The 15000-nt window shown below is 44.5% G+C and overlaps 1 protein-coding gene across 5 annotated transcripts in view; it reads left to right on the forward strand.

Moving 5' to 3' along the window:
• Positions 1 to 14766, forward strand: part of LOC311525695 (sulfate transporter-like) — a 35832-nt gene extending 21066 nt beyond the window's left edge. For 3 of the 5 annotated variants that reach the window (XM_084638010.1, XM_084638011.1, XM_084638012.1), the window contains 2 exons: positions 8569 to 9225; positions 12112 to 14766. In XM_084638010.1, coding sequence (XP_084494136.1) covers positions 8569 to 9225; positions 12112 to 13623 — 2169 coding nt within the window. In that variant the 3' untranslated portion in view covers positions 13624 to 14766. Of the gene's footprint in view, positions 1 to 1842; positions 3034 to 8568; positions 9226 to 12111 lie in introns of all 5 variants that reach the window. The other 2 variants (XM_084638009.1, XM_084638008.1) reach the window with 1 other exon arrangement.
• The last annotated feature ends 234 nt before the right edge of the window (positions 14767 to 15000 follow it).

The raw sequence follows: 15000 nt of genomic DNA on the forward strand, positions 1-15000 counted from the left end.
AGTTGGAAATGGAGGCCACTTTGAAGATTAAATGCTATCATGGGTTCTGGTGTGATGGGCAGGTTTCGGCAGTTCAAGAAAGCAGATACTTTACCATTTAAATTTCTTTGCATTGTCAAAATTATCACCCTAATCCTGCCTGAAGATCCTAGAGACAATTAGTCTGAGTTGTTTTTCTGCATTAACAGACTATTAAACACAACTATGGACATGGATGATAATGACCATGACATTAGAGGCCAGTGGACTGCCTCCCCTGCTTAAGAGCCTTCCTACACAGAATGGAGAGGTGTAGATAATGCACCCTGTAAACTGAAATTAGTTCCACAGCTTGAACCATCTCCACAACTCCAAAGAGTGGTGTCTTGTAACAGACCATAGGAGAAGCAAGCTGTCTAAACTCCGAAGTCTGACTCCCGCTTCACCCACGTGTACACAGTTTCTAAGAGATCCTGAAGTAGTAGTAGTAGTAATAAACAATTTATAGCTCTGTGCAAAGTGTTAATTAGGTGAAAGAATTCCCAGTGAGAATCTTGCAGTATATTCTCAGCAAGCCTAGCTCAAATATGCTTCTGCTAATTAATTCAGAAGTTGACATTACGTAGAATATGCATTCTGCATTCATTAATGTTTGAACTGCACATTGAAAGTGCAAATTGCTATATAAATGATAAATATTTTTGTTATTAGTAGAGCTGACCTGGTAAAGAGGTGAGATCTGGTTTTGAAGGTGGAGGACTGGGAACTACAAGCTTCGAAGTTCTAATACCACCTCTGACTTTGACTCCTTTGTGGCCTTGAGCAAGTCAGTTTCTGGCTGAGTTTCACCCTATGTAAAATATGAGCTGTCATAAATATAAAGGGAAGGGTAAACACCTTTAAAATCCCTCCTGGCCAGAGGAAAAACTCTTTCACCTGTAAAGGGTGAAGAAGCTAGGATAACCTCGCTGGCACCTGACCAAAATGGCCAATGAGAAGACAAGATACTTTCAAAAGCTGCAGGGGAGGGAGAAACAAAACCTCTCTCTCTGTCTGTGTGATGCTTTTGCCGGGGACAGAACAGGAATGGAGTCTTAGAACTTAGTAAGTAATCTAGCTAGATATGCATTAGATTCTGATTTCTTTAAATGGCTGAGGAAATAAGCTGTGCTGGGAATTCCTGTTTTTGTGTCTTTTTGTAACTTAAGGTTTTGCCTAGAGGGATTCTCTGTGTTTTGAATCTAATTACCCTGTAAGGTATTTACCATCCTGATTTTACAGAGGTGATTCTTTTTACTTTTTCTTCTATTAAAATTCTTCTTTTAAGAAACTGAATGCTTTTTCATTGTTCTTAAGATCCAAGGGTTTGGGTCTGTGGTCACCTATGAAAATTGGTGAGGATTTTTATGAAACCTTCCCCAGGAAAGGGGGGGGTAATGTTTGGGGGGGAAAGACATTTCCAAATGGACTCTTTCCTAATAAAATAATACCGGTTAGACGTTCGGTGGTGGCAGCGGGCAAAAGGTAAAATAGTTTGTACCTTGGGGAAGTTTTAACCTAAGCTGGTAAAAGTAAGCTTAGGAGGTTTTTATGCAGGTCCCCACATCTGTACCCTAGCGTTCAGAGTAGGGAAGGAACCTTGACATGAGCGATAATATTTAATTCATCCTTGCTAGCCATCTGCAAAGGAAGTAATGTTTGCAAAAGACTCTGAAGCAGAAGACTGCTGGGTAAGCACCAAATTGCGTACACGTGTTAGAGATGTCTCTTTCAGGTTGTTTTTGATTTGCTTGTCTGCTTGGATATTTTGCTTTCACAAGTTGAGGAAGTAAGTTCTTATTATAAGAATGTTTTTTATTACAGTCACCTTGCTCATATATCATCTGCCGTTCAACCTACAGTAGGAGAAACCTGTTGGTGGGAGCATGTCATCTAGAACCCATATTTCCAGTTAAGATGCTTGTTTCTGTTCCTTTGGTTGGATATAATTTGCTTGAAATCCAAACTTTCTTCTTCTTTAAAAAAAATAATGGAAAAGTGCATGCAAAGTGTTCCTGTTCTATATCATGTGCTGAAACAGAACCATTTGGATAAAGATTGCCGCTTTTTGATAACAAGTAAGCTCCAGTATAACTGGCTGGCATCCTAACTGCACTAGAAAGAAAACACTAATGAAAGACTTAGGCCTGGTCTACACTATGAGTTTATGTCGGATTTAGCAGCGTTAAATCCGAATTAACCCTGCACCCGTCCACACAACGAAGCCATTTTTTCGACATAAAGGGCTCTTAAAACCGATTCTGTACTCCTCCCCAACGAGGGGATTAACCCTGAAATTGACATTGCCGTTTCAAATTCGGGTTAGTATGGATGCAATTTGAAGGTATTGGCCTCCGGGAGCTATCCTACAGTGTACCATTGTGACCGCTCTGGACAGCACTCTGAACTCTGATTCACTGGCCAGGTGTACATGAAAAACCCCGGGAACTTTTGAATCTCATTTCCTGTTTGGCCAGGCGAGCTCATCAGCACAGGTGACCACACAGTCCCAGAATTGAAAAAGAGCTCCAGCATGGATTGAACGGGAGGTACAGGATCTGATCGCTGTATGGGGAGAGGAATCTGTGCTATCAGAACTACGTTCCAAAAGACAAAATGCTAAAACATTTCAAAAAATCTCCGAGGCCATGAGGGACAGAGGCTACATCAGGGATGCAACACAGTGCCGCGTGAAACTTAAGGAGCTCAGAGGAGCATACCAGAAAACCAAAGAATCAAATGGACGCTCTGGGACAGAGCCCCAGACATGCCGCTTCTACGCTGAGCTGCATGCAATTCTAGGGGGGGCCGCCACCACTACCCCACCCCTGTCCATGGACTCCGATGATGGGGTACTCTCCGCCATGCCTGAGGATTTTGCAGATGGGGAAGATGAGGAGGAGGAGGAGCTTGGGGAGAGCACACAGCACACCATTCTCCCTGACAGCCAGGATCTTTTTATTACCCTCACTGACATACCGTCCTAACCCAACCAAGCCGGAGAAGGGACCTCTGGTGAGTGTACCTTTTTAAAATATAATACATGTTTTAAAAGCAAGCAATTTTTAATGATTAAGTAGCCCTGAGGACTTGGGATGCATTCGTGGCCAGTACTGCTACTGGCAAAGTCTGTTAACATGTCTAGGGATGGCGCGGAAATCCTCCAGGGACATCTTCATGAAGCTCTCCTGGAGATACTCTAAAAGCCTTTGCAGAAGGTTTCTGGGGAGAGCAACCTTATTCCGTCCTCCATGGTAGGACACTTTACCACGCCATGCTAGTAGCAAGTAATCTGGTATCACTGCATGACAAAGCCTGGCAGCGTATGGTCCCGGTGTTTGCTGGCATTCAAGCAACATCCGTTCTTTATCTCTCTGTGTTATCCTCGGGAGAGTGATAGTCACGGTAACCTGGTTGAAATAGGGGAATTTGATTAAAGGGACATTCAGAGGTGCCCGTTCCTACTGGGCTGTTTGCCTGTGGCTGAAAAGAAATCCTCCCTGCAGTTAGCCAAGCGGTGGGGAGAGGGGCCATTGGCGTTGAGCTGTTCGCGTTTGGCTACCAGGGATCTTCCCTGATACCAGCCAGGCGGTGGGGGGACGGGAAAAGCGATCATCCCAGAGAATTGGATGGGGGGAGGGGGTTAGTTTGGTTTCTGCTGTTGCACGTTAACAGGAAAACAGCCTGCAAGCTGAATTCTGTTGCCCAGCCCTGCGTGTTTGATTTCTAACACCAAAGCCTCAGGCACTCAATATAAGATGCAAAATGCAACCTTATACCAAAATCACATGTGCTATGTAATGTGAATAGCGTTGTTCACCGTGAAAGAGTATAGCCATTGTTCTGTAAAATGTATCTTTTTAAATACTTCACTCCCTTTTTTTCCTCCAGCAGCTTCAAATGTTTCAAACCTCTCTCCTCCCTACCAAAGGCTATCTCAGATAAGGCGGCGAAAAAAAAGCACGCGCAAGGAAATGTTTTTCGTAGATTTCATAGAATATCAGGGTTGGTAGGGACCTCAGGAGGTCATCTAGTCCAACCCCCTGCTCAAAGCAGGACCAATCCCCAATTTTTGCCCCAGTTCCCTAAATGGCCCCCTTAAGGATTGAACTCACAACCCTGGGTTTAGCAGGCCAATTTTAGGCTCAAACCACTAAGCTATCCTAGAAATACTTAATTCTCTGAGCTCATGCAGTCATCCGGCACTGACAGAGCTGTGTGGAGGGATACAGTAGAAGAGTACAGGACGGTGGCCGATGAACATGAGGAGAGGTAGCGGCAAGAAGATCAGAGAAGCATGAGGAAATGCTGGGGCTACTGCGGGATCAAATGGACATGCTCCGGCGTCTGGGGGAGGTTCAAGAACCGCAGCAGGATCACAGACTGCTGCTGTAGTCCCTGTTTAACCGCCCTCCCTCCTCCCCAAGTTCCATAGCCTCCTCACCCAGACGCCCAAGAACGCGGGGTGGGAGGCTCTGGGCACCCAACCACTCCACCCCAGTGGACAGCCCAAGCAACAGAAGGCTGGCATTCAACAAGTTTTAAAGTGTCCTTTTCCTTCCCTCTTACCCTCCTCCCACACCCCACCCCGGCTACCTTGTGAGTTATCTCCCTATTTTTATAATCAATTAATAAAGAATACATGGTTTTTAAATGATAGTGACTTTATTTCCTTTGCAAGCAAGCTGTGATCGGAGGCAGGAGGGCGGGTGGCTTACAGGGAATTAGAGTCAACCAAGGGGTTGGGTTTTCATCAAGGAGAAACAAACAGAAGTGTCACACAGTACCCTGGCCAGTCATGAAACTGGTTTTCAAAGCTTCTCTGATGCGCACCACTTCCTGCTGTGTTCTTCTAACTGCCCTGGTGTCTGGCTGCGCATATTCAGCGGCCAGGTGATTTGCATCAACCTCCCATCCTGCCATAATTGTCTCCCCCTTACTCTCACAGAGATTGTGGAGCACACAGGAAGCAACAATAACAAATGGAATATTGGTTTCGCTGAGGTCTGAGCAAGTCAGTAAACTGCGCCAGCGACCCTTTAAATGTCCAAATGCACACTCTACCACCATTCTGCACTTGCCCAGCCTGTAGTTGAACAGCTCCTTACTACTGTCCAGGGTGCCTGTGTACAGCTTCATGAGCCAGGGCATTAAGGGGTAGGCTGGGTCCCCAAGGATAACTATAGGCATTTCAACATCCCCAACAGTTATTTTCTGGTCTGGGAAGTAAATCCCTTCCTGCAGCCGTTTAAACATATCAGAGTTCCTGAAGACGTGAGCGTCATGAACCTTTCCCAGCCATCCCACGTTGATGTTGGTGAAACGTCCCTTGTGATCCACCAGTGCTTGCAGCACCATTGAAAAGTAACCCCTTGGAGTTTATTTACTGGCTGCCCTGGTGGTCCGGTCCCAGTATAGGGATATGCGTTCCGTCTATAGCCCCACCACAGTTAGGGAATCCCATTGCAGCAAAGCCATCCACTATGACCTGCACATTTCCCAGAGTCACTACCTTTGATAGCAGCAGCTCAATGATTGCGTTGGCTACTTGCATCACAGCAACCCCCACAGTAGAATTGCCCACTCCAAATTGATTACTGACTGACTGGTAGCTTTCTGGCATTGCAAGCTTCCACAGGGCTATTGGCACTCGCTTGTGAACTGTGAGGGCTGCTTTCATCTTGGTATTCTTGTGCTTCAGGGCAGGGGAAAGCAAGTCACAAAGTTCCATGAAAGTGCCCTTACGCATGTGAAAGTTTCGGAGCCACTGGGAGTCATCCCAGACCTGCAACACTATGCGGTCCCACCACTCTGTGCTTGTTTTCCAGGCCCAGAATCGGCGTTCCATGGTATGAGCCTGCCCCATTAACACCGTGATCTCCAAATTGCGGGGGAACGCGGTTTTAGAGAAAAGTGTGTTCATGTCCTCATCACTGCGCTGCCGTTGCCTCCTCACCTGGTTTTTCAGGTGCTGGTTCTGCATACACTGCATGATAATGCGCGAGGTGTTTACAATGGTCATAACTGCTGTGGTGAGCTGAACAGGCTCCATGCTTGCTGTGCTATGGTATCTGCTTCTGCTCAGGCAATCCAGGGAAAAGGGCGCAAAACGATTGTTTGCCGTTGCTCTGGCGGAGGGAGGGGTGACTGACAACATGGCTTACAGGTTTGGCTTATAGGAAATTAAAATCAACAAAGGGGGTGGCTTTGCGAGAAACAGAATGGCCCCCTGAAGGATAGAACTCAAAACTGGGTTTAGCAGGCTGTTGATTTCACGGAGGGAGGGAGGAGAAAATGAATACAAAACAAATCTGGTCTATTTCTTGTTTTGATCCACTTCATCTATCTTTATACATCTTGCTGGCAGCAGACTGTGCAGTATGACCGCTAGCCATTGTCATCTCCTAGATGCTCTGCAGAAGATGGTGCAGTATAACTGTTGGCCATCGTCTTCTGCTGGCTGGTGATTAAAAGACAGTGCACTGCCAGTAGGACTGAATTGCCATGAGACGAAACTTAAAAGGGAATGACCTGGCTGAGTCACTCCCATGTTTGCCCAGGTGCCCTGACCTCATTGAGGTCGGTTAAAAGAGCACCCTGGACTATGTCAATGACGGCTACCAGTCATACTGCACTGTCTGCTGCCAAAAGCAATAAACTGTTGCTGTGTAGCAATGCAGTACCGCGTCTGCTAGCACCCAGGAGACATACGGAGACGGTTAGCTGAGCGGACTCCATGCTTGCCGTGGTATGGCGTTTGCACAGGTAACTCAAGAAAAAAGGCGCACAATGATTGTCTGCCCTTGCTTTCGCGGAGGGAGGGAGGGAAGGGGGGGGCCTGATGATATGTACCCAGAACCACCCGCGACAGTGTTTTAGCCCCATCAGGCATTGGGATTTCTACCCAGAATTCAGATGGGTGGCGGAGACTGCGGGAACTGTGGGATAGCCACCCACAGTGCAACGCTTCGGAAGTCGATGGTTGCACCGGTACTGTGGACACACTCTGCCGACTACATGCACTTAGAGCACTTGTGTGGGGACACACATAATCGACTGTATAAAACCGCTTTCTACAAAACCGACTTCTATAAATTCGACCTAATTTCGTAGTGTAGACAAGGCCTTAGACCTCAACTGCTATTCCAGAAATTGAGTTGCAAGGGGTGTGTTTCACAAACTGAATTATAATGCATGTTCAGCTAGTACAGCCTACTCTTTCTATTTTGCTGAATAGAATAGACCAGCAACAGTGAGTGGACTCATCAGGGAAGGTGCTCCAAGAAAAAGTGTTGCTAGGGTGGTGTGCGTATATCACAGTTGGGCTGATTACATGAAAAGAAGTATGTTCTCTTCTTGCAGTATGTGCGTAGCTATGATTTAATCAGAGTCATATTCACGGAGAGGCTCTGTCTGATCATAAACAAAGTTTATTTTAGTGACAACAAAAGGAAACAGATTAGGTTTATAAAGCCACAGAGGGAAGGTATTTGTCTTGTGTGGTAATGAGAAAGCAGTAGCTTCAAAGATACAAAGCTGAGAAGTTAGGGGGTGCATTATGCTAGCTTTTAGTTCCTGAAGACATGGGTTCAAATCTTGACATAGGTCATAAGTGAAAATGAGTTTGGGGATGTTTTTCCGTTCCATTTCACAATATAGTTGGATAGCACCAGCAGCCCATGCCTATGCCTGGTTGAGGACAGGAATAACAGCTGATGTTTATAGATTCATAGATACTAAGGTCAGAAGGGACCATTATGATCATCTAGTCTGACCTCCTGCACAACTCAGGCCACAGAATCTCACCCACCCATGTTGCTGGGCAAGATTGAGTTGTATCATAACAGGTTTGTGTGGAACATTTGCAGAGACCTTGCTTGTACAATTGTTGACTTAAGCTAGTACTATTAGTCTTTGCCTTTCATGAGAATTAAATTAATTCCCATTAAAAAAAAAAGTCTGGAATAATCTATAAATTAGTTTAAGGTTGTTAGGCAAGAGTTAAAAATTCAGTTAGCAGCTGAAACAGAAACCCACGTAACTAACAAGCAGAAATACCAGAAATACAAGGGCAGTGGCAGCTGTAAACACTTGATAAACTTATATGGTCAGATGTCTGCCTAGTAACTCAGCCTCTCGGTAAGAAAGAACAGTTTCCCTCGCACAGCTTTCCGGATATCTGTGAACACTCACCCCCACCCCACCCTTCGTCTTAAGGATAGTCACAGATAAATGATGTAACTAGAATAGTTTCTATGCGTACGTCCTGCTCCTGGCATTATCATGTTAAATGTTCTCTCTCTCTCTCTCTCTCTCTCTCTCTCTGAAATAATGTTTGTCTCTGTAAGTACAAGGTAAATGCAAATGGATTGATAAGAAAAGATATATAATTGATCACTGTAACACTATACTTTCGAAGCTGTTTATCAGTCTTCCCAGTGCCGTGAATAAACCCCTTCAGAATTGCCTGTGCCTGCCTGATTCTTAGGGAAAAGAATCTCCTTGCTTCACAAGGTTAACTAACTTACCTGATAATCTTTGTGTTGGTAGGGAGCCTTCAGGATGGCGGCAGAAGTGGAACTCAGCCATGTCCAATCAGCATCTGAAATGGCAGAGGGAGAGAATGACACACACATTTTTCAACCCACGGTGTTCCTGGAGCCTCAAGAGACGAGCATTGATATGAAGGCACTTCTGGTCAAGAAAGTGACGAAAACTTGCAGCTGCACCCCAACCGAAGTTAAAGACCTGATTTTCAGTTTTCTCCCTGTCTTGCAGTGGGTCCCCAAATATAAACTGAGAGAGTACCTCCTGGGAGATATAATGTCTGGTGTGATAGTGGGCATCCTGCTGGTCCCACAGTCCATTGCCTATTCCCTGTTGGCTGGCCAGGAACCTATATATGGTCTTTACACATCCTTTTTTGCCAGCATTATTTATTTCCTATTTGGTACCTCTCGTCATATATCAGTTGGCATTTTTGGTGTGCTTTGCCTTATGGTGGGACAGGTGGTGGATCGTGAGGTACAGAGAGCTGGGTATGACGTAGAGCCCAGTGTTCATAGTGGCCTTCAGAGAGATATGGTTATTTATGTAAATACCACCACTTTGGCTGTGAACCAGACATCACAACCGCTGTTATGTGATAGAAGTTGCTATGCAATTACTGTGGGAGCCACGGTGACCTTCATAGCTGGAGTTTATCAGGTAAGAGGGGGCAGGGTAAATGGGTGTTCTGTGAAAATGCTTCTAATTCTCTTCCTCTCCTCTCTTAGCTATAGTTCAACTCTTTACTGAAGCCTTCTGAGACCAGCCTGAGAGACAGTGGTAGTGTTGTTTATAGCAGTAGTGTCCCATATTGCTGTTCTGGTTAAGGGTCCACCAACATTTCCCTTTATAAGGACCTGATTCTAAGCATTGCCAAAGGCTCACCTCCCATTGATTTCACATTATCAGGTACTCAACACTTCTTACAGTCTGGCCCTAAACACTTCTTTTCATTGATTTGTATTTGGGCTTTAATTTTCACTGGGACAAAATTTGCAGCATCAGCTTTCAAATCCAGACCACTTTTTGTTTATTTCACGTGTGATCAGCTGGCTTTTTTTCCACTGAAAGTTAATACAAATTGTAAAATAATTTACATGGTATTTGATGCTTTTATTTGGTGCTTGTAAAACTTGAAGACTTTTTGTTCAAAGCCAGAACCCTACCATTATTTTAAAGGGATGCTACAAAGATAAAAATCATAATTGAAAAAAATCTGTTCCTTAATACCTTAATTTATTAAAATGGAAACATTTAAAAATATAATATTTTTTAACCGTTATGCTTGTATTTCACTGTTTAGCTACTGAAATTAGATCAGCAAGCTTAATTTCTGGTTCTTGTGCATTAGCAAAATGCTGTTGTTTTGGGTTCCATAGCGTTGTAGAGGAAGGCATACATCCAAAATCATACACCCTCATTTCTGGAATGCCCACAACTGTAGCATCTAACAGAACGTGGGGGAGAGAAAGAGAAAACATTTTTCTGACATTCTAGACAATCCTCTTGATATAAAACCTAAGATGTCATCTTGTACTACCTGGCAGTGTTGAGTAATTGAGATAGAGTGGTGGTGGTGGGTTGGGTTTCTGTGAGGCAGTGGGGTTGTGGAGTTGTGGATTGCTGTTTGGTATTTGGCAAAACACTCTCTCTGGCTTCTTTACATAAACAAGTCAAGTTACTTTACCTGATTTAGATGTTATACATAGAACAGCAATTAGCTGTGTTTTGCCTGGGGTGTCTCTGCTTACCAGCCAATAGAACCTCACTTAAACTAAAATATTACTTATGTTATGTTTGCTCTTCAAAGCCCCAACCAAGAACAGGGTCCCTTTGTGCTAGGAACTACAGTAGAACCTCAGAGTTACGAACACCTCAGGAATGGAGGTTGTTCGTAACTCTGAACAAAACATTATGGTGGTTCTTTCAAAATTTTATAACTGAACATTGACTTAATACAGCTTTGAAACTGTACTATGCAGAAGAAAATGCTGCATTTAACCATCTTAATGTAAATAAAACAAGTACAGAAACAGTTTCCTTACTTTGTCAAATCTTTGTTTAAAACTTTCTCTTTATTTTTTAGTAGTTTACGTTTAAACTCAGTACTATATTGTATTTGCTTTTTTTTTGTTTTGGTCTCTGCTGCTGCCGGATTGTGTACTTCCGGTTCCAAATGAGGTGTATGGTTGACTGATCAGTTTGTAACTCTGGTGTTTGCAACTCTGAGGTTCTATTGTATACAGACACATAGTAAAAGACAAGCTCTGCCCCAAGGTTGCTTGCAGTCTAAGTACGCAAGAGAGAGAAAGAGTGAGGGAGAGGAAGTATTATTATCCTCATTTTATAGACAAGAAACTGAAGGAGGAGTCAAGTGACTTTTCCAGGGTTACACAGGGAGTCAGTGGTGGAGTCAGTGGTAGAGTCAGGAACTGAACTCAGCTCTCAAGTCCCAGTCCAGTGTCTAACCTCAAGACCATCCTTCTTCTCAGTAAATGTATGCAGTTCTTATGCGTTAGACCAGTTTTCAGCTATGCCTGTATTTTCTTTGTGTTGCCACCGCTAGCTGATGACACGTGTGACCAAGTGGGACTAGTTTGTTTGAGCCAAGAGGTGTAAAAGTACCATAGCTGGCAGCTTGTGGGATCCTGGCATGGCAGTTTCTAAGATGACAGCAGGGAAAAGGCCAGTTTGGCCAGTGAAAAGGGCTTTTAGTGCGGGGTTCAAAGGGAGAAATAACTGAACTTGGTTGTAAGGGAGGCCTGTGTTTAACTTACAGAAAGTTTAATGGGGAAGCAGAGACACTTAGCCACCACCACTGTGGCTGTGTAAATACAGGGGACTGCAGGAATCTGTACATCTATCCAGCCCTTTCCATCATGCGCTAACTGTAGACAGCACTGAAGATTTAATTGGAACTAGAATTCATAAATATGAATAAAAAATATACATTTAAAAATTTGCTTTTACTTGTGTAACCTGGGCATAGTGGGAGTTTCTGTACTCTTTTGCTGAATTAGACATGCCATGGGTTAGTTGTTAGTGAAAAGAGCAAGCTGGTATTTGACTGGGGTGATAACTTATTGCAGGCTACGAGGAGAAATGCAAGAGAGACTAGGGCATTGGTGCTGGGCTTCTGTAACGCCTGAAGGCAAGGGGATTTCAAAAATTTGGGGGAGAAGCAACAAAATTTACCAAAAATGTAAAAAAGCTTTTTTCCTGTGCTTCCCCTCTTATCCTTTAAGGATGCTGTAAGCTGTTACTGAGAGTTGAAAGAAACAATGAACAAAAATATAAAAATAGTTCAAAAAATGAAGACCTTGTCTGAAAGCCAATGCCTGATTAGCAATTATGCATCCCATTTAAGGCTGATGCATCTTGAGTGGGTAGGGATTCTGGCTTGCATTTCACTTCACTCATCAGATGGTGCAATATCCTGCAAAGTGACATATTGTGCCGTATTACCTATGTTATCTAACTTTCCTGCTAAATTCCATAACGCTAAGATTTGTACTCTAATCTATTGTGTGTGGTTGATTCCTTTAGGTTGCTATGGGCTTCTTTCAGGTGGGCTTTGTCTCAGTGTACCTCTCTGATTCCTTACTCGGCGGATTTGTCACAGGTGCCTCCTTTACTATCCTAACGTCCCAAGTGAAGTATCTTCTGGGCCTGGACATTCCACGCAGCAATGGCACTGGCTCCCTCATAACCACTTGGATAAACATCTTCAGAAACATCCACAAGACCAACATCTGCGACCTCATCACCAGCTTCTTGTGTCTCCTTGTCCTCGTCCCAACCAAAGAGCTGAATGATCACTTTAAATCCAGGCTCAAGGCCCCCATACCCATTGAACTGGTCGTGGTTGTTGCAGCTACGCTGGCATCCCATTTTGGGAAGCTGAAGGAGAATTATGGCTCCAGTGTTGCTGGACACATTCCAACTGGGTTCCTGCCACCCCAGCCACCCAAATGGGATCTGATTTCTAGTGTGGCGATGGATGCTGTTGCCATAGCCATTATTGGCTTTGCTATCACTGTGTCCCTCTCCGAGATGTTCGCCAAGAAGCATGGTTACACAGTTAAGGCCAATCAGGAAATGTACGCCATTGGCTTTTGCAACATTATTCCCTCTTTCTTCCACTGCTTCACAACTAGTGCAGCTCTTGCCAAGACTCTTGTCAAAGAGTCAACGGGCTGCAGAACTCAGATCTCCGGGGTGGTGACCGCATTGGTCATCCTATTAGTTCTGCTTTTGATTGCACCTCTCTTCTACTCCCTTCAGAAATGTGTCCTAGGGGTCATAACCATTGTGAACCTCAGAGGAGCCCTGCAGAAGTTCAGGGATCTGCCCAAAATGTGGCATCTGAGCAAAGTGGACACAGTGATCTGGTTAGTCACGATGGTCGCTTCGGCACTGCTAAGTACTGAAATTGGCCTGCTGATTGGTGTCTGCTTCTCAATGCTGTGCGTCATTGTGAGGACTCAGAGACCAGAGGCACCATTGCTTGGCTGGGTGGTAGAGACTGAAATGTATGAATCCCTGTCTGCCTACAAAAACCTGAAGACTAAGCCAGGCATTGTGGTTTTCCGTTTCGAAGCACCTCTCTACTATATCAACAAAGAATGCTTTAAATCCATGCTGTATAAGCAGACTGGAGTCAACCCAGCCGGGGTGCAGGCAGCCAAGAAAAGGGCAGCAAAGCGAATGCTTAAAGAGAAAATGGTGAATTCTGGTGGCAGCCAGGTGGATGTTGCAGTGCAGCTTGTCACTGAACCATTGGTGTTTCACACCCTAGTGATTGACTGCTGTGCAATACAGTTCTTGGACACAGCTGGGATCCACACGCTTAAAGAGATCTGCAAAGATTATGGGGAGATAGGCATCCAAGTGCTGCTGGCCCAGTGTAATGCCTCTGTGAGGAGTTCCCTGCACCGGGGAGAATACTTTAAAAAAGAGGAACAGAACCTCCTCTTCCACAGTGTGCACCAGGCTGTGGACTTTGCATTGGCTGCACATAAGCAAAATGGGTGCTGGAAAGGTAACAACTATGTGTAGGATCAGAGGGGGAAATTGTGGATGTATATGTAATGTGCGTGCTCTCACACAGGTAAAATGCACCAAAGTACAGGGATATTGTTCAAAAACTGTAGTGTAGAGCACATAGTGTGCTTTAATCTTGTCCAACTGGATAGGGTGATTAGGTAAGTAGTGCTGAATATAGGCATCCTCAATGTGATCATGATTAACTTGGTAAACCAATGTTTTTCATGATCCTCCTGTGTATTCCCTGTTCGGCTCTCCATATCCTAGTAATAACCCAACATTTAGATCTGCACCCCTGATGCCCTTATTACTGCCACCATCTTTCTGGATTGAACTTCCTTTGACAGCTGTCAGTACTTCCCCTTAGTGAATAGTTTGAGGCAACTACGCTTTTCCTCCCCAGTTCCCGGACTGGGCATGCTGCCTTCATATCACTTAGTCCTTGTGCTGGCCAAGGAATGAGTGAGCGGGAACAGATACCCAGCTCTGTTGGGTTGTTCTCTGACATGACAATGGAGAGAGTTTTCTGCTGGATGAGGACCTGGGCCTGACTTTCACAAAGAGTTACAATTTCACTCTGAGAAAAGGGAAGTGACAATTAGATTCCTTGATGTATGTGACTTGTGCATGTTACATATGCAGCAGGTCAGGTACTGAAAGAACTTCAGGAATCGGAGTGATTTGAAATCAAGGCAACAAGTCTCAGAGCCCAGGTCTGCAGATTTGGGCTCACACTATGGTGCTAAAACCAGCAGTATAGATGTTCGAGTTGGGGCTGGAGCTCAGGCTCTGGAACCCCCTTGCCTCGGATTTCAGAGCCCAAGCTCCAGCCTGAGCGGGAACGTCTACATAGCTATTTTTAGCGTTTTAGCACAACCCAAATCTATAGAGTCAGGCTCTGAGACTTGCTGCCTTGATTTGTTTGAGTTCAGGCTGAGTGCATGACCCTGAGGGTGTGCGTTTTCATCCCTAATGGGAAAGCATTACAGTTTATCTCACTGTCACATTCTATTGCTGTTATCAGAGGGATCTGCAGAGCAGGTACTCTGTAAGTTCAGGTTTCAGAGTAACAACCCTGTTAGTCTGTATTCGCAAAAAGAAAAGAAGTACTTGTGGCACCTTAGAGACTAGCCAATTTATTTGAGCATAAGCTTTCGTGAGCTACAGCTCACTTCATCGGATGCAGTGATCCAATGAAGTGAACTGTAGCTCACGAAAGCTTATGCTCAAATAAATTGGTTAATCTCTAAGGTGCCAGAAGTACTCCTTTTCTTTCTGTAGGTTCATACGCCTTTGATTACACCTCTGATTGCACAGAGTTTAAGTGTTTTCAGAAATACAACTTGATGCCTTTCTAGCTTGCATGGGTTGGGTATATACAATACAGGC

Source organism: Lepidochelys olivacea (assembly GCF_965140295.1).
Source record: "Lepidochelys olivacea isolate rLepOli2 genome assembly, chromosome: 8".
NCBI lineage: Eukaryota > Metazoa > Chordata > Testudines > Cheloniidae > Lepidochelys > Lepidochelys olivacea.